We start from the raw sequence: 18,270 nt of genomic DNA on the forward strand, positions 1-18,270 counted from the left end.
TGTCTTTTGGGAAGCAATAACTGCCTGTGTTGCATTTTAAAACCTGTTATTGTTTTCAGGATGTATCAATCTAAGAAAAAAAACCAAAGCAGTGGGCCAGCACTTTACACAGCCCAAAAAATGAGGGGGAAAAACTTACCAACAGGTTAAAAAAAACCCTAAAATGTATCTTCTGCAGAATTACAAAGAACTTCCATAAAGATAGAATTACAGGAATGATGATTTAATAGAACCCAAGAGGCTGATTGATATCTCTTGATAAGGGATGGGGTTTTTATTCCTGCAGACTTCTCAAAGTGAACAGAATTTAAAAGAAAGTGCTCATCACAGTTTAGAAAGCAGGCTTAACCCTTTGAGAACTACCGTTTAGCTACAGAAGTTGGAATTAACTTGGCATTTGAGGAAAGCAATTTGTCCCTTAAAAGGAAAATGCAAAGACCTCTAGTGAATTACTGTCAAATGGGAGAAAAATGTCATGTACAGATGTTGTTTCTAATATTACTCTATATTACTTAGAAAATAAGGCATTGGTGCTAGGAAAAAGTTATGCCTGTCATAAAAATCATAGGTCACAGAGTAGGTGTCTACTGGATCAATGTTATTTGTATTGAATGTAATGGGTGAAATGTACATGCCTGAATCTGCAGAGGATTTTGTTGTAATGACAGCTTCTTGAAAACAAACTTAATCATACATTGTATATTTTGGGGTCTGACCACAACTTTAATACTAGGAAGTGACTAGCTTTTTGTTCTTTATCTTCTCTTATTATTGTTAGGTTGAAGTCAGTCTGAGAAAAGAAAGAAATTACTGTTAAAATGAAATATCCCTAAGACCATGTCAAATAATCTGGCCTTTTGTGATTCTGTAAAAGCTAGCACACTCATTCCTGAGAAAAAGCATACCTCAAATCATTTGGAAGGAGTGGTTAGTACATGAGAGGGCAGTAGCATTTCCAGGTATATTGTTCTGCTATGCTTCCTCCTGTATTCCAACAATGCAGTGATTAGATGCTATGAAATTGGTTTGTGGTATCTGTCTCTCCTTCCGTGTTGCTTTGGGAGATAGATTGACTTCTTTCAATTCACACTGATGTTATTCTATATCCTTCCTCTTGCGGTGCACACTAGAACTATCTACAGAATCCTGTTGTTTGGCCACTGAATATGACCTTCTGACTGAAAGTGCTATCAGTTTGAGCTGTCTTTTACAGGATTATTTTGATGTTTGTCATGGTCCAATTATACAGATTATTGCTATAATCAGGATGTTAAGGGATCTTCTACACCCATTAAGTGCTTTTATTCATTTATCTCTAAATTTCACTGAAAATAAGAAACTTAGTATTTATTGAGATACTATTTTACATGTACAGGAAAAACCTAAAATGTATACATCCTGTTAATCTCATCATGATGTGAGTGCCTTCTAAAACATGGCTTTCTCCTTGATGTTCTGATAGGATGATAAATGAAAAGATCTATGAAAAACCTATGAAAGACAAAATCTATGAAAGGGATCAAAAAAGTTAAAGTTGGGATAATTGGTACTTGAAACAGTGTGACCTTTTAAGAATATCTTTGTATCACTGATTAAATCTTGTGCTGCAAATTCAAATTCATAGTGGAAAATGTAACTTTTGCTCTTTTCCCTTATTCTGAAAGGAGAACATTTCATATGTTGGTTAAATTTCTTATTACTCTGTCTTTACATAAAATATAGAAAAAAGATTTATTTGATTTTTTTTGTGTCACCATAAACTATTGTGAAATTGATTTTTTTGTTTGTTTGTTTTTGTTTTAAATTCTGTCAAGAATTGGTCTGGGAAATAATTAAACTTTACTTTTTTTTTTTTTTTTTACAGGGCCAGCTTTCAATACTGCAAGAAAAAATAGATCACTTAGAACGCCTGTTGGCAGAAAATAATGAGATTATTTCAAACATACGAGATTCTGTGATCAATCTGAGTGAATCAGTAAAGGATGGTCAAAAAAATCCAGAGGCTATAAACTTCAGTCAAGGATCTGTCTCTGAGCTCTTTCCTTCTGCTTCAGTTTTGCTTGCAGTTGATTCTGAGGATTGTTTGTTTGCTTCAAAAAGTGGAACTCATGGTTCAGGTGTACAGGTAAGCAGTATGTCTTTTTCTCTTATTCTGCTGGAGTCCTAGCTGTCATTACCTTTTAATTCTGAAAATGTCTAATCACTGGTAAAAACTTGGTACTAAGATCCTAATCTAAGACATAACAGAATTGTTAAAGTGACTGTTGTGTTTAACAGATGTTATGAAACTGTTCCTTTCTACCTTTTTTAAACTGCCTAGAAATTGAATAGTGATTATGAAGAGCCAACATTTCAGAAGGCTTAGAAGTTCTTAAAAAAAACCCTGAAGAAAACCCAGTGATTATTCTCAGATTATTGTCGAGTACTATCAGAAGTTCTTTGGAAAGGATTTGAGTCTCTTTCAGTTTTCCTAGATTCTAAAATTGATGACAAATAAACTGGAAACAGTGGATAGTCTTGATTTAAAGAGGTTTTGCACTTTGGGGATGTATGTGTAGATGGGTCTTGATGGGGAGGTAAAGAATGTTCACGAACTAGTAATTTAAAAAAAATCTCAGGCACTGTGTTCCCTTTGGAATGCCATTTCTGTACTTCAGCATTCTTGTGTGTCTCTGGTTTGTATAGGCACTTTGATCAGAAAGGAGGAACATATACCATGTTGACTGGTTGGCATGAACTGGGGAGGCTGAAGTTTTTTAAAGTCAAACACTTCAAGTTGAATTTATTTTGCTTTCTGGTGATGCTTGTGAGTTCATGGACTCTTATATATTCAGTTTTAATGGAGTGTTTCAGGAGCACTGAGAATACTGTGTGAAGTTTGTGATCTGTACTGTTTTTGGGAGTCTTGCGGGAGTACTATAAATATTCATAGTACTCTAAGGCAAAGATTAAATTTTGAAGTCCAGCTTACTTTCACTTCTAGAATGAGAATTTCTATTGCAGGAGAAAGACAGTGGATTTAAGATGAATAAGTACACATATTAGAACAATTGTAACCTCTGATGTATCATTCATAATGCCTTTAAGCTCTTCTGGGATAGGCACCGCCTTAATATGTCTTTTACAGAGAAAGTAGGGGTTTTTTAAAGGCAATATCTGACTGTTCTTGTTTCTAATATACATTAAGACTTCTGTGCAGGACAGTAAGGCATGTGGACCTATGATTACATGTTTCCAAGTTACTGGATTGTTAACAGGTTATTCCTCGTACAGTCTGTTACCATATTAAGTGATGTGCTTTTTTAGGTGCATTGGAAATAAGTTCTAGTAAATTTGAATTGTGAATTTTAAGGTAAAAGGGGTTGGCTTAAATTCTTGGATGTGTTAACCTGTTATGAATGGAAAGTAAAACATGTTTGCTTAAACTGTTCTCATGTTTTGCTTCACATTTGCAGAACACCAGAACATGTACCTGCTATCAGCTAATGTAGCTACCTACCTAATGGTAGGCTGTAATAGCTAAACTGCTTTTTGTTAATTTTCTTTACTTCTAAGGTTATATGCATTTACTTAAGTAACAAATATAGCAGGGAATATTCTTAATACTGTTCCCCAACTCACACTTTCTTTCCTTGCCTTGCACAGGGAGGGAGGGCTCTAATGTTCTTTGTGTCATTGCATTAGTACCTTGTACTCAGCAGGTTATCCACCATCATCGTTAAGTCACTTTAATACTGCTTCTGTATACAGTTTCTCATCCTGTGAGTCTGACCTGCATTTCAGTTGTGGAATCTAAGACCTTGACTGTAGCAGAATTCCTGTAACACCACATTAATGAGCTGATCTAATTTACCGTATTTGAATACGGTTTTACTATTTAATACTTTGCCAAGCCTGATGTATTCTGCAAGTTAATTTATTTTCTTCTAGATTTTTTTATAAAGACTGAGAAATTCTGAGTAGATTATTTGGAGCATTGTTTTTTTAAACTATAATTTAATTTCTATACCAGCTTGTTAGTGTTAATTACCTGCTGTTCATAAATGTTAACTTAAATCCACAGATTTGGACCTTACTTTTTCCATGTTTGTGTTTTAACGGGATGTATAAAAAAAAAAAGAGACTAGAAAGAAGTAAGAGCTAATATAGGTGAGACATAGTGTTTGGATAAAAATCACTTTAGAGAATGAAAGCAAAAGAGGCTTCACTGAATAAATTATGGGAGTTCATTATAGACTCCAATGATGGAGAAACCATTATAAGAATGCATTCAAATATGGATTAAAAACCTTTGTGATATTTCAGTGAGAAATATTACCAGGACTTGCTACTCAGAGATGTACTTTCTTTGCATAAATTGGACAAACCAAGTTACCAATAATGTGAGACCCAAAAGATTCTTGGGTAGGATAGCTAAAGGATTTTTTTCATGGAGGAATTGTAAATGAAGAAATTATATACTTTATTATTTATGGTGTTTGTAAGTAGGTAGGAGATTGTGATAGAAATGGCCACTGAAAATAACACTGAATTGAGAATTGATGTAATTCAAATTAAATAGAAGACTAATACGTACTTTTTTTCAAAAGTTAAAAATGGAGCTGGGTAATAAAACTAACAAAATTAAGAACTCTGGATTAAATGTGGTTATGACCTGATGCTTTTTTAGGTCAGTAGTTAAAGAAGTATCTGGAATTTGTGCTCAAAGACAGAACTCTCAATAGCCATCCTGCTGAGCTGGAAGGTCTTTTAACTAATCCGGTGAAGTGTCTCCTCTCTTGTCCCTTTCAACTACTGAAGCATCTAACATTGTTCTTAGTAATGTTGCTCCTTTTAAAAATGAGGCATCAATCGCTCTTTAAAAAGGTGGCCCGAAGAGGCATGAGCTATGTTTTTATTTCTTCTGTGCAGTAGTTTACTGTTCACTGGGCTAAATGTTGTGATGTTTGCCTAAGACTTGCATAACTTCAGCAGTTTGAGTTCCTCAGTATAGAGAAAGAATAAGCCCATACAGGAAAAAAAGACAACTGGTAAGTTTTCAAATGTTTGAATTGAAAAGCTTATAACTACATGACTGTCTTCTGAAGCAGCCATAATGAAAACAGTCATCATCCTTTTTGAATTTCTATTTGTATACTGTTTTTACAAAGTCCTTGCTTACTATATCAGAATTTTATACTCAGAAATGAAATTAAAATATGTCCAGGAGATACCTGTCTTTAACCTTTTTTGCTTCTTACTGACTACATACTTGTAACTTATTGTTCATTTGTAGTCATGTAACCTGTTCAAGAGATGATACAATTTGTAATTAGTCCTTTGCACAATTCTTACTGAGGATGGTGTTATATGAAAGGTAAAAATAACTTAACATCTGTCTTCTGGGTATCTTGGCATAAGTGCAGTGATTTCAGCCTGATCTGACTTCAGTTTATTCCAGTGGAAGTTTTTGAGTCCTAATTTTTTTCCTGGCGTTTTTTTAACTGCTTCTGATTAACATTTGGATAGTAGAATGACCACGTGGTTGAGGTTGGGAGGGTCCTCTGGAGGTCATCTTGTCCAACGCCCTGTTCCATCAGGGTCAGCTACAGCCAGTTGCCCAGGACCATGTCCAGATGGTTTTTGAGTATCTCTAAGGATGGAGATTGTACAACCTCTCTGGGCAATCTGCAAGTGCAAGTGCTCAGTCGCCCTCACAAGGAAAAAGTGTTTCCTGATGTTCAGGAAGAACTTCCTGTGTTTTAGTTTGTGCCCATTGCCTCTTGTCTTGTGACTGGGCACCACTGAAAAGAACCTGGCTCCTCCTTCTCTGTAGTCCTCCTTCAGGTATTTGTACACATTAATAAGATCCTCCCAAGCCTTCTCTAGGGTAAAGAGTTCCAGCTCTCTCGGCTGTTCCTCATAGGAGAGCTGCTCCAGTCCCTTCATCATCTTAGTGGCCCTTTGCTGGACTCTCTCTAGTGTGTCCATGTCTTTCTTGTACTGTGGTGCTTGGAAATGGACACAGTACTCCAGGTGTGGCCTCACCAGTGCTGAGCAGAGGGGAAGAATCATGTCGCCTGACCTGCTGGCAACATGCCTCCTTAATGCAGCCCAGGATGCCATTGGCCTTCTTTGCTGCAAAGGCACATTGCTATCTCACATTCAGTCTGGTGTCCACCAGGATGTCCAGGTCATTTTCTGCCAAGCTGGTTTCCAGCTGGGCAGCCCCCAGCATATACTGGTGCCTAGGGTTGTTCCTCCCCAGGTGCAGGACTTTGCACTTCCCCTTGTTGAACTGCACGAGGTTCCTGGTGGCCCACTTCTCCAGCCTTTCAAGATTCCTATGGACGGTAGCATGACCCTGTGGTGTATCAGCCACTCCTCCCAGTTTGGTGTTGTCTACAAATTTGCTGAGGGTGTACTCTGCCCCATCATCCAAATGATTAATGAAGATGTTAAACAGGATTGGACCCAGGTGTGACCCCTGAGTACACTCCTAGTTACTGACCTCTAGCTAGACTTCATGCCACTGATCACCACCTTCTGGGCCTGGCTGTTAGCTGATTTTTGGTCCATCTCACTGTCTGCTCATCCAGCCCCATACATCAGCAGCTTCTCTATGAGGCTGTTACAGGAGGCAGTGCTGAAAGTGTTACAGAAGTTGAGGTAGACAATATCCACTGCTCTCCCCTCATCTACCAAGCCAGTCATTTCATCATAGAAGTTTCAAGTTGGTCAAGCATGACTAGCCCTTGGTGAATCCATGCTCACTACTCCTGTTGACTTTCTTGTCCTTCATGTGCCTGGAAGTGATTTCCAGGTTTAGCTGCTCTGTCACCTTCCCAGGGATCAAGGGGAGGCTGACCAGCCTGTAGTTCCCTGCGTGGTCCTTCTTGCTGTTCTTGAAGATAGGAATGATATTGCTTTCCTCCAGTCCTTGGGCACTTCTAATCACCATGATCATTCAAAAGTTCTTGAGAGTGGCCTTGCAGTGATGTCAGCCACCTCCCTCAGTACTTGTGGGTACATCCCACTGGAGCCCGCGGACTTATGTATGTCCAGTTTGTTTAAGTATTCTCTGACCTGGCCCTTTTCCACCAAGGGCACATCTTCCTTACTCCAGACTTTTCTCCTGGTCTCTGGGACCTGGGATTCATGAAGGCTGGTCTTGCTAGTAAAGACTCAGGTGAAGAAGATATTCAGTACCTCAGCCTTTTCCATGTCCTGTGTCACCAGGCCCTGTGTCTCATTCAGCAGCATGCCCTGGTCTTCTTTTGCATGTATGTACTTACAGAAGCCCTTCTTGTTGCCTTTGACATTCCTGGCCAGATTCAATTCCGTTTGAGCTTTGGCTTTTTTAACCTCATTCCCGCATGCTTGGGCATGTATTCCTCCCACATTACCTTCCTTTGCTGCCACCCTTTGTATGCTTCCTTTCTGTGTGTGAGTTTTGCCAGGTGCTCTTTGTTCATCAGTGCAGGCCTCCTGGCATTTCTGTCTGTCTTCCTACTTGCTGGGATGCACTTCTCTTGAGCTTGGATGAGGTGATCCTTGAATATTAACCAGCTTTCTTGGGCTTTTTTTCCCTCCAGGGTCTTATCCTGTGGGACTCTGCCAAGCAAAATGGCCAAAGTCTGTTCTTCTGAAGTTCAGTGATGTGATCTTGCTTTTTGCCCTCCTGTCAGGGTCCTGAATTCCACCATCTCATGGTCACTGCAGCCAAGGCTGCCTTTGACATCCACAGGCCCAACAAGCCCCTCATTGCTGGCAAGTAAGAGGTCCAGTAGAGCACCTCTCCTCACTAGCTTCTCTATCACTTGGGATAGGAATTTGTCATTGATTCGCTCCAGGTACCTCTTGGTTTGCTTGTGTCCCGCTGTGTTGTCCGTCCAGCACATAAGGGTGATTGAAGTTCCCCATGAGGACCACGTCCTGCAAGTGTGAGGCTGCTCCTCTCCGTCTGTAGAGGGCCTCATCCACTTGTTATTCCTGGTCAGGCAGCCTACAGCAAACATCCATTACAATGTCACCCATATTGGTCTGCTTTTTAGTCCTTGCCCATAAGCTCTCAGTTGGCTTTTCATCCATCTGCAGGCAGAGCTCTGTGCACACCAGCTTCTCTCTCATGTAAAGGCCAGCTCTCCCTCCTTGTCTTTCTGGCCTGTCTTTCCTCAAGGTCTTGTGTCCCGCCACTGCAACTTTACAGTCATTACTCATCCCACCATGTCTCCATGATCCTGACAAGATCACAGGCCTGCAATTGCACACAGATCTCTAACTCATCATGTTTATTCTCCATGGTACGTGCATTAGGGTACTTCAGAGAGGCACCCTGCCTGGCAAGCTGATTTCTCAGAAAGGGTTTTGGGGATTTCTCTAATTGTGCCTTGTAGGCACTTCCTTGCTTACATGAAAACACTGGAGGTAACTCTGCTTAAGCCCTGTTTCGTTGTGGTTTTTTTTTTTTTTAAATTGTTATTTTCTTTTTTTAATCCTTTCATGTCACATCACTACTCTCCATCGCTTCTTCACGGGGCTGCTGGTACCTCCCTCCCTCTTTAGAATCATAGAATCATTTAGGTTGGAAAAGACCTTTAAGATCATCGAGTCCAACCATCAACCATGCCCTCTAAACCACGTCCTGACGTGCCTCGTCTACATGCTTTTTGAATACCTCAAGGGATGATGACTCAACCACTTCCCTGGGCAGCCTGTTCCAATGTCTGACAACCCTTTCAGTAAAGAAATTTTTCCTAATATCCAACCTAAACCTCCCCTGCCATAACTTGAGGCCATTTCCTCTTGTCCCATCTCCAGCGATCTGACAGAAGAGACCAGCACCCACCTCACTACAACCTCCTTTCAGGTAGTTGTAGAGAGCGATAAGGTCTCCCCTCAGCCTCCTTTTCTCCAGACTAAACAGCGCCAGTTCCCTCAGCCGCTCCTCATAAAACTTGTGCTCCAGGCCCCTCACCAGCTTGGTTGCCCTCCTCTGACACGTTCCAGCAACTCCATGTCTTTCCTGTAGTGAGGGGCCCAAAACTGAACACAGTACTCGAGGTGCGGCCTCACCAGTGCCGAGTACAGGGGAACAATCACTTCCCCGCTCCTGCTGGCCACGCTATTTCTGATACAGGCCAGGATGCCGTTGGCCTTCTTGGCCACCTGGGCACACTGCTGGCTCATATTCAGCCAGCTGTCAACCAGCACCCCCAGGTCTTTCTCTGCCGGGCAGCTTTCCAGCCACTCTTCCCCAAGCCTGTAGCGCTGCATGGGGTTGTTGTGACCCAAGTGCAGGACCCGACACTTGGCCTTGTTGAACCTCATGCAATTGGCCTCAGCCCATAGATCCAACTTGTCCAGATCCCTCTGTAGAGCCTTCCTACCCTTGGGCAGATAACCTTCCCTCCCTCCCAACTTGGTGTCATCTGGAAACCTACTGAGGGTGCACTTGATCCCCTTGTCCAGGTCATTGGTAAAGATATTAAACAGAACTGGCCCCAATACTGAGCCCTGGGGAACACCACTTGTGACCTGCCGCCAACTGGATTTAACTCCATTCACCACAACCCTCTGGGCTTGTCCATCCAGCAAGTTTTTCACCCAGTGAAGAGTGCACCCATCCAGGCCATGAGATGCCAGTTTCTCAAGGAGTATGCCATGAGAGACAGTGTCAAAGGCCTTGCTGAAGTCCAGGTAGACAACATCCATAGCCTTTCCCTCATCCACTAGGCAGGTCACCTGGTCATAGAAGAAGATCAGGTTGGTCAAGCAGCACCTGCCTTTCATGAACCCATGCTGGCTGGACCTGATCCCTGGTTGTCCTGCACATGCCATGTGACTGCCCTCAAGATGAACTGTTCCATAACATTCCCTGGTACTGAGGTCAGGCTGACAGGCCTGTAGTTCCCTGTATCCTCCCGCTGACCCTTCTTGTAAATGGGAGTCACATTGGCAAGCCTCCAGTCATGTGGGACCTCCCCTGTTGACTAGGACTGCTGATAAATGATGGAGAGTGGCTTGGCAAGCTCCTCTGCCAGCTCTCTTGGTACTCTTGAATGGATCCCATCAGGTCCCACAGACTTGTGAGTGTCCAGACAGCGTAGTAGGTCCCTAACTATTTCCTCCTGGATTAAGGCGGGTATATTCTGCTCTTTGTCCTTGCCTTCCAGCTTAGGGGGCAGAGTACCCTGAGGATAACTGGTCTCCCTATTAAAGACTGAGGCAAAGAAGGCATTAAGTACCTCAGCCTTTTCCTCATCTCTGGTGGCAATCTTCTCCTCTGTATCCAGTAAAGGATAGATATTCTCCTTGGCTCTCTTTGTATTGTTAATATATTTGTAAAAACATTTTTTTGTTGTCCCTTATGATAGTCGCCAGATTGAGTTCTAGCTGAGCTTTTGCATTTCTAAATTCCTAGTTAAAAGCTCTCCTTAACAGGTCAGCCATGTTCCTGGCAAAGATACCTTTGCCCCACTTAGTGAGTTGGATCTAATCTCTCCTAAGCAGACAGTGGTCTGCAAACGGGGTCCCATGGCCATAGAACCCCAAAACCTGTTGCCAGCACTAGCTCCGAGGCTAATTATTGACCTGTACTAATGGTGTCCTCTTCTCAGACCCTTACCCCTCATTGGCGTGATTGAACAGGACACCACCTGGGCCTCCATGACCTTGATTACTACCCCCAGAGCTCTGTAGTCACTTTTGATGCAGCCCAGGTTGCCCCTGGCAGTACCATTGGTACCCACAGGGAAGAACATCAAGAGGTAGTAGTCAACGAGTTGGACAACCTTCAACAGTTCCTCTACAACATCCTGGCTCTGGGTCCCTGGCAGGCAGCAAACCTCTCTAGATGATGGGTCATTGAGACAGTTATTTCAGACAACTGTTGATTAAGAATCCAAGATCTATGTCCTGAATTGCAGTTTTCAGCTCTTCAGCTCATAATGATGGGAGTATGGTTTGAGATAACTGTAAGGTAACAGTTGTTAGGGAAAAAATTACATATGCTGTGAACTGTAAAAATTGGTATCTTGCAGACTGCAGAAAGTTGCTTGTGGAATTCAGGCTCCATCTATGAGAAAAATTCATAGGAATGTGGGTATTCAGTGAATTGTTGCTTTTTAAACAAGTATGTTTTCATGGTTGAAATGTCACAAGAGTTTCAGTCTTAAGGTCACTCGTTGGTAACTGGCAAATTTATGGGGTATGCACTTAATTTTCTTCAGAAGGTTGCATTTCACAGAAAAATTACAGTTCCTCAAAATCAAATTTTAGAATAGCAAGAAAATATGGTAGTAGGCTAATTTCAACATAATCATTATTTGGTCTCTTCAAGCTGTCATACAGAATGCATGTATCTGCAAGTATTGCATCTGTATTTTCTATTAAGCAATATTGTCCAAAGGTGGAAGCAATCCTGGTGGAGCAGTGACATAAGATCATCTCATACAGGCCATAGGTATCTAGTTTATGGACATCGTAGGCCCAGCTGAGGCTCTGCTTTATTACAAGCCGTGAGAGTGGCTTGTATTCCTATCTAACATTACTTACTGTTCTTTGTATCTTAAGCTACAGGCCTATGGTGGGTTGACCTGGGCTGGCTGGCCAACCCAGCCAAGGCCAACCCATGGCAGTCCTTTTTGGCACCCAACCTGGGACTCAAGGAATGAAAGATAAGGACAGTAATTGGGAGTGGTAATGGCCAAAACTTGGATTGGATATTGCCAGAGTGAAATTACTGTGGGGATTCTTTTGTTGTTGTAATGAAGTGAAGGGACAAGGGGTGGAGTTTTATCATGTGTGTAAAATTTCCACTTTTTCAGTGTTGTTATGTAATTTTGATTTTGGTGCGGGAATTGTTTTTGTAGATGTAAGTTAAGTTTGTGAAGAGTGTGTGATGAGTGTATATTTTATCGACTGTTCTTAAATATGTGTTTCACAGAGGTGAGAGTGGAATGTACTGGGTGCAGGTGCCCTGGTGTTGGTAGCCGGGGGCTCCAGGGGTGGTGTCTGTGAGGAGAAGCCAGGGCTGCCCCATGCCAGACACAGCTGTTCCAGCCAGCTCCAAAACAGAACCACCGCAGGATACAGCCAAGCCTTCCAACAGCAAGGGTGGTGGCATCTCTCGGAGAGTGTGTTTTAAGAAGGGGGAAAACACTCTATAGGGGAAAAAAAAGTGGAGAAACAAACCTGTGAACACCAATGTCGTTGAAGAGGGTTGGGGAGAAGGTGTTTTAGTTTTGTCTTTGATTCTCACTATTCAACTCTATTTTAATTGGCAATAAATTAATGTTCCCCAACTTGGGTCTGTTTTGTCTGTGATGATAATTGGTAAGTGATCTCCCTGTCTTTATGTTGACCCATGAGTTTTTAAACTTATTTCTCCCCCTGTCCTGTTGAGGAGGGAGAGAACGGCTGGGTGGGAGTTTGGCAGCTGGCCAAGGTCAGCCCATCACAAGGCCTTAACTTCTTTAGTCAGATGTTTGTTTCAGATGTCTTTATTTTTTTAAAGTTTCCTAGCAGGACAGAAACCAGCTTACCACAAGAAAGTTTTAACTCTTGTGGTATTCATGTGGTAAATGACTCCTGTAGGCTATTTTTGTGGAAATGAAGTGTTTGTTGAAGAGTTTGCCAGGTGTACAATTGTATTCTAATATGGGGTTAGAACTAAACTGAAGTTTGGTTTAAGTTTTTTGAACTATAGGGCCAGGAAAAGGCTTATCCAGATGATGGTTCATGTTCATGAAGTTTGCCTTTTTTTCCTAAAAGCAGACCAGAGTATTAACAAGAAAAAAAAAAAAAAAAGGAAAAGTTGGATATGGTAACTTTGGTCTAAACTCATATTAGAAGACTCTCTTTGAAGCTATCTGGTGGTATCTAAATTTCATAGGAACCTGTTGAAGTAATTCTAGACTTGCTTTTTTACCTGTAACCTTTTTATTTGCATTGACAAGTGAAATATGTCTGTCCTTGTATAATTAGTGTACTGGGCAACAGTAAATATATAAGGAGCTTTGTTATAGCAGTTGGCTATAGTTCTGAACATTTTTCCTTGATAGTTTCTTTCAGTTCCCTTTTGTGAGTTTGATTTTTGCTTCAATCTCTCTCTTGTTGTCATCCTTTCTTACTGCTTGCTTAGTTTGTCCTCTTCATCTTATGCATTCCCCTATTTAGTGTATTGTGCTAGTCTGTATAATCCTTTCCCTACTCTCCTGCCCCAACGCCATTGTGAGCTGTCATAATTTTTGTGACTTAAGGCTCTTATTCCTACCTTTTATCTAATCAATTTCAGTTTCCTCAGAACAGGGCCTGCCAAATGCTCCTCTTGCTGCCAGCTCTGTCTTGGGTGTTCTAGTGCGACTTGAAACTTGCTCTCATTTTTCAGTTTTCTATTCACTTGACTCTTCATCTCTCCCCGTGTAATGAACAAGCTGATCTATTTCTGATGAAAACAGCTTTGGTTTTTAATAGCAGAACTGTTTTTATGAATTCATGTTTTATATTCCTTTTACTCTTTTTTAGATGTTGGATGTCTATGACATTCTTCCTTTCGATAATCCAGATGGTGGCGTGTGGAAACAAGGATTTGATATCACATACAATGAAAATGAATGGGACAGTGAACCACTTCAAGTTTTTGTCGTGCCTCACTCACATAATGACCCAGGTAATATTTTAACTGTATTGATTTGGGTATCTAGAGGCTTTTGAGTTAAGAAATATATTGCCATTTCTGTTAAGATTTGGGGCTTTTTGGAGCATACTACTTAATATGTTAGATTTAAGTCTAGCAAGGCAGTTAGGCAGATGTGTAATTCAAATGCCATTGACTTCAAGTGATAATTGTTATGATAAAAGTTGTACATGTACTTATTTATTAACTGGAGCAGAACTTCACTGTCGATATTGGAAGGTAATATGGATTTTCTGTGTTCATCCTGCTGGTAACCCAGTCAGTTTATTCATTGCTGCATTAAATATGGCCTGTTCTTATTTTGACTTTTTGGACTGTCATAGATAATTAATTCTCAGCTTGTGCTAGAAAGATGTGCTTTTTGGAAGATCTGACAATGGCAAATCTGAGGTTTTTGACTGTAACACTTTCTTTACTCTTTTGTGCACACCCCTGCCCCCAACCTACAGTGGGACAATATAAAGTCTGGATTTAAACTGAAACCTGGGTATGCTTACATAATTTCACTTTTTACTCCCAGGTGGATGGTTACTGCATAATAAATAAAATGGAGAAGTGGCACTTTATTTTGAAATTACTGTAAAATACATGAAAAAGCAGTGAATTATACTGCTATAGTATATTCCTGGTACATGTACACTGACAATGAGAAGCTAGCGAAGCTGCTTGTTATTGTGGAAGGCCACAACTTTACTACTGTGTATCTCTCTAACAATTTAATTTGTTGTTTGAAATACTGTGGATCTGAGTGAAGTAAGATACAGTAGTTTGAACATAAGTGACTTGTATTCGCATGTATCCAGCATTTTCAAATAAAATGAACACTGGAATTTGGAGGGACTGTATTGTCTAGTTATGACAGCTAAAATGACAAAGTATGGATGTGGTAAAAATATTCAGAGAAAGTAATCACAGTATAAACTTTGATCTGCCTTTTTAGAGAACTGTCTTTAAAACCTGTGTCCATTTATTTCCTCTCTGTTTTTTGCTCCCCTGAAAACTCTCCTAGAAAGAAGCCACACTCTGTATAGTCATTTAATGAATCTGAAACCATCCTAAAGGAATGTACAGAACTTCTAATTCTCTTGGTTCTTATTAGAAAGGGGTATGGAATTTACCTCTCTCCCTTCTTTCTGCTGAAGCTAGTAGGATCATATCCTTAATTGGGGAAGGACAGTTGGCATCCCACTAGAGGCCAGTTGCCTAGTGTCACATATGTCCTCCTGAGATGATTTTAGCTGGATTGAACAAAGACCCCCTGCACAGTGCAGACTGAGGTAGCTGTACAGGAGCATGAAGCTTGGGAGCTGCAGTAGAATGTCCTGAGGGAAGCTGAGAAGAGCTTTGCAGAAAACTTTGCTGGTGTCCATTCAAGTCATGAGGTTAGGTAGGGGCTCAGTGTTCTGACAATGATGTTTTTGTGGTTTTTTTTTTTTCACCCTACAGGTTCTAGCAATTTTGATTTTACCCTTTTTTAAAAAATTACTTTATTTACATTCCTTCTGTAACTGCCTTCCAAACCAGAATATATTGGGCTGATTTCCTCTGTGGTGCCTGGCCTTTCTTGTCAGTACTCCATGCAAAATTGACCAGTTTTTGTTACCATTCTGGAAGGGCTCTTTGGAGCTAAACCTCCAGCCTTCTACTTTCTTCACATCTTGATTCCTGTCTTGCCTCCTGTAATCAGCTGTAGTAGATTTTCACAGCCAACACCTTTTCTGTTTGACAAACTTTGGTGTTGGGTGCCTTAATCTAGTGTTTGGTTCATCCTGTAGCACCAGTTCTGCTTACCAAAAGTGGCCACTGAGCACTCATACTCTTAAGGGATTTGAGTATGGAAGTTACTGACCTCTACTTACATCAAGATTATTTTGGTAGATGCTAACATCAGTCATTACAAATGACATTCTCCCTCATCATATGCCAACCAAGGCATACAGTCTTGAGGCTGCTGTTGGCTCAGCTGGCCAGTAGCAAGGTTGTCCTGGTTTCAGCTGGGATAGAGTTAATTTTCTTCCTAGCTGGTACAGTGCAGTATTTTGGATTTTGTATGAGAATAATATTGATAACACACTGATGTTTAGTTGTTGCTAAGGAGTGCTTATCCGAAGTCAAGGATTTTTCAGTTTCCCATCCTCTTCCAGGAAGGAGATGCACAAGGAGCTGGGAGGGAGAATGGCAAGGACAACTGACCTGAACTAGCTAAGGGGACCATTCCATACCATAGGACATCATGCTCAGTATATAAACTGGGGGGAATTGGCCATGAGGCCCTGATCACTGCTCAGTTACTGGCTATGCATTAGTCAGTGAGTAGTGAGCAATTGCATTGTGCATTACTTGTCTTTCTTGGGTTTTATTTTTCTTTTTGTTGTTGTTGTTGGGTTTTATTTTTCTTTTTGTTGTTGTTGTTATTATTACCATTATTATTATTATTTTATTTCAATTATTAAACTGTTCTTGTCTCAACACATGCATTTTACTTTTTTTCTTTCCAATTCTCCTCCCCATTCCCTGGGGTGGAGAGGAGAGGAATGAGCGAGTTGCTGCATGGTGCTTAGTTGCTGGCTGGTGTTAACCCATGACAACAGGCTATCAATATCAGGTTATGCTGGAGGAGGCTTCATCAGAGTCTCCAAATTTTTAGATATGTGTCTGTTGTGGTTTAAGCCCAGCTGGCAACAAAGGACCACAAGGCTGCTCGCTCACTCCTCCCCTGTGGTGGGATGGGGAGGAGAAAATGCAAAGAAAAGCTCATAGGTTGAGACAAGAACAGGGAGGCATCAGCTACCAATTATGGTCATGGGCAAAAACCAGACTCAACTTGGGGAAAAACCAAAATCAATTTAATTTACTACCAATCAAGTCAAAACAGGATGAGAAGTAAAACCAAATGTTAAAACACCTTCTGCCCATCCTTCCCTCCTTCCTGGGCTCAACTCCACTCCCGGTTCTCTCTACCTCTGTTACGGATGCACGCATAACCAAATCCAACAGGTATTAAAACTCAGATTTATTCTTCAGTAAAAAGTTAGTTAGAAGTCTGGTAACACTTTATAAACCACAGGCTCGATGATGTAAAGAGGATTAATACTACACAACCGACTCAAGAATCCCCAAGATTTAAAGTGATGGCTCCAAAATGCGCTTATCACTCACCTAAAAGCTGAGGGTTCTCTTCCTTGAGGAGTTACCTTGGGCTGTGCCCCGACCCAGGAGGGAGTCCCTGACTGCAGACCCTCTGCTCTAAGGAGGACTGATTTCAACATGTCCTCCCGCAGGACCCCGTTTATACCCCTGTCGAATCTGACCTGTGGTCATTTAATCCCTATTGGCCAGGAGGGTCACCTCAGTGTACGCGGCATGTCTCGATTGGCCAGTTCAAATTTCAACCTTTGGCCTCTAGGGTTTAGGTTTTTTTTTCCTTCCCCTTCTCCCTGCCTGGAGACGTTTTGTTTCCTGTTGGCAGGATGCGGGGCTGGGGGGGGGAAGTATATTGCCACAACCTCCTCCCCCCAGTGGTGCAGAGCAACAGGGGATGGGGGTTGTGGTCAGCTTGCCACGCATTGTCTCTGCTGCTCCTTCCTCCTCAGGGGGAGGACTCCTCACTTGTCCCCTGCTCCACCATGAGGTTTCTCCCACAGGAGACAGTCCTTCTTGAACTTCTCCAAGTTGAGTCTATTCCATGGGCTGCAGTCCTTCAGGCACAGGCTGCTCTAGCGTGGGCCTTCCCATGGAGTCACGGCCATCTTCGGGGTTAGCCCCCTGCTCTGGCGTGGGGTTCTCCCCAGGCTGCAGGTGGGCATCTGCTCCCTCGCTCCCCTCCATTGGCTGGGGGGGGGACAACCTGCCGTCTCGCCACAGGCTGCAGGGGCATCCCCTCCTCCCCCGCTCCTCCTCCCCCTCCTTCTTCACTGACCTCAGTGTCTGCAGAGGTGTTCCTCTCACGTTCCAATCTCCTCCCCGGCTGCAGGTTTCCCCTCTTAAATCTGTTCTCCCAGAGGTGCTACCATCATCGTTGATGGGCTCGGCCTGGGCCAGAGGCAGGTCCAACTTGGAGCCGAGGAAGCTTCTAGCAGCTTCTTACAGGAGCCACCACTGCAACCTCTCCCCTGCTACCAAAACCCCACCACACAAACCCAAAACAGTGTCTTTTGGGGCTAGCAGAATGAATAGCTCTGTATTGCTCCTACGAGAAGGGTCCCCAAAACAGTGGAATTGTTGGGAAGATGGACACATCTCTTATTAGCCTCCAAGTTAGGATGGCAAGTTACTAGGCTCACTCAGTGAGGAATGCCTTGAGCTTCACTATATATTTACCAGGATGCTTTAAATATTATACCTTGTTTTGGAAAGCTGGAGGATAACAAGGGCTTTTTCCAGGTCCAGAGACCCTCTCTATGTATGGCATTCTTTTTCAGGTTTGGGTTCTTGGTCTGTGTTTAAAAAACCCAACCAAACAACAAAAAACCCAACCAAAACTCCCCACCCACAAAAAAATAACTGGACAAATAAAAAACCCAAGCAAACACCTCCCCAACAACAAACCAAACAAAAAACCAGAAGCCCCGAGTAAAAAACCACAACACCAA

The 18,270-nt window shown here is 41.9% G+C and overlaps 1 protein-coding gene across 2 annotated transcripts in view; it reads left to right on the top strand.

Annotated features, from left to right (window-relative positions):
• MAN2A1 (mannosidase alpha class 2A member 1) overlaps positions 1–18,270 on the top strand; it is a 137,801-nt gene that overhangs the window by 11,561 nt on the left and 107,970 nt on the right. For both annotated transcript variants that reach the window (XM_069777163.1, XM_069777164.1), the window contains exons 2-3: positions 1,865–2,125; positions 13,507–13,651. In XM_069777163.1, coding sequence (XP_069633264.1) covers positions 1,865–2,125; positions 13,507–13,651 — 406 coding nt within the window. The remainder of the gene's footprint in view (positions 1–1,864; positions 2,126–13,506; positions 13,652–18,270) is intronic.

The sequence above is a fragment of the Haliaeetus albicilla genome, chromosome Z, assembly GCF_947461875.1.
Source record: "Haliaeetus albicilla chromosome Z, bHalAlb1.1, whole genome shotgun sequence".
Classification (NCBI taxonomy): domain Eukaryota; kingdom Metazoa; phylum Chordata; class Aves; order Accipitriformes; family Accipitridae; genus Haliaeetus; species Haliaeetus albicilla.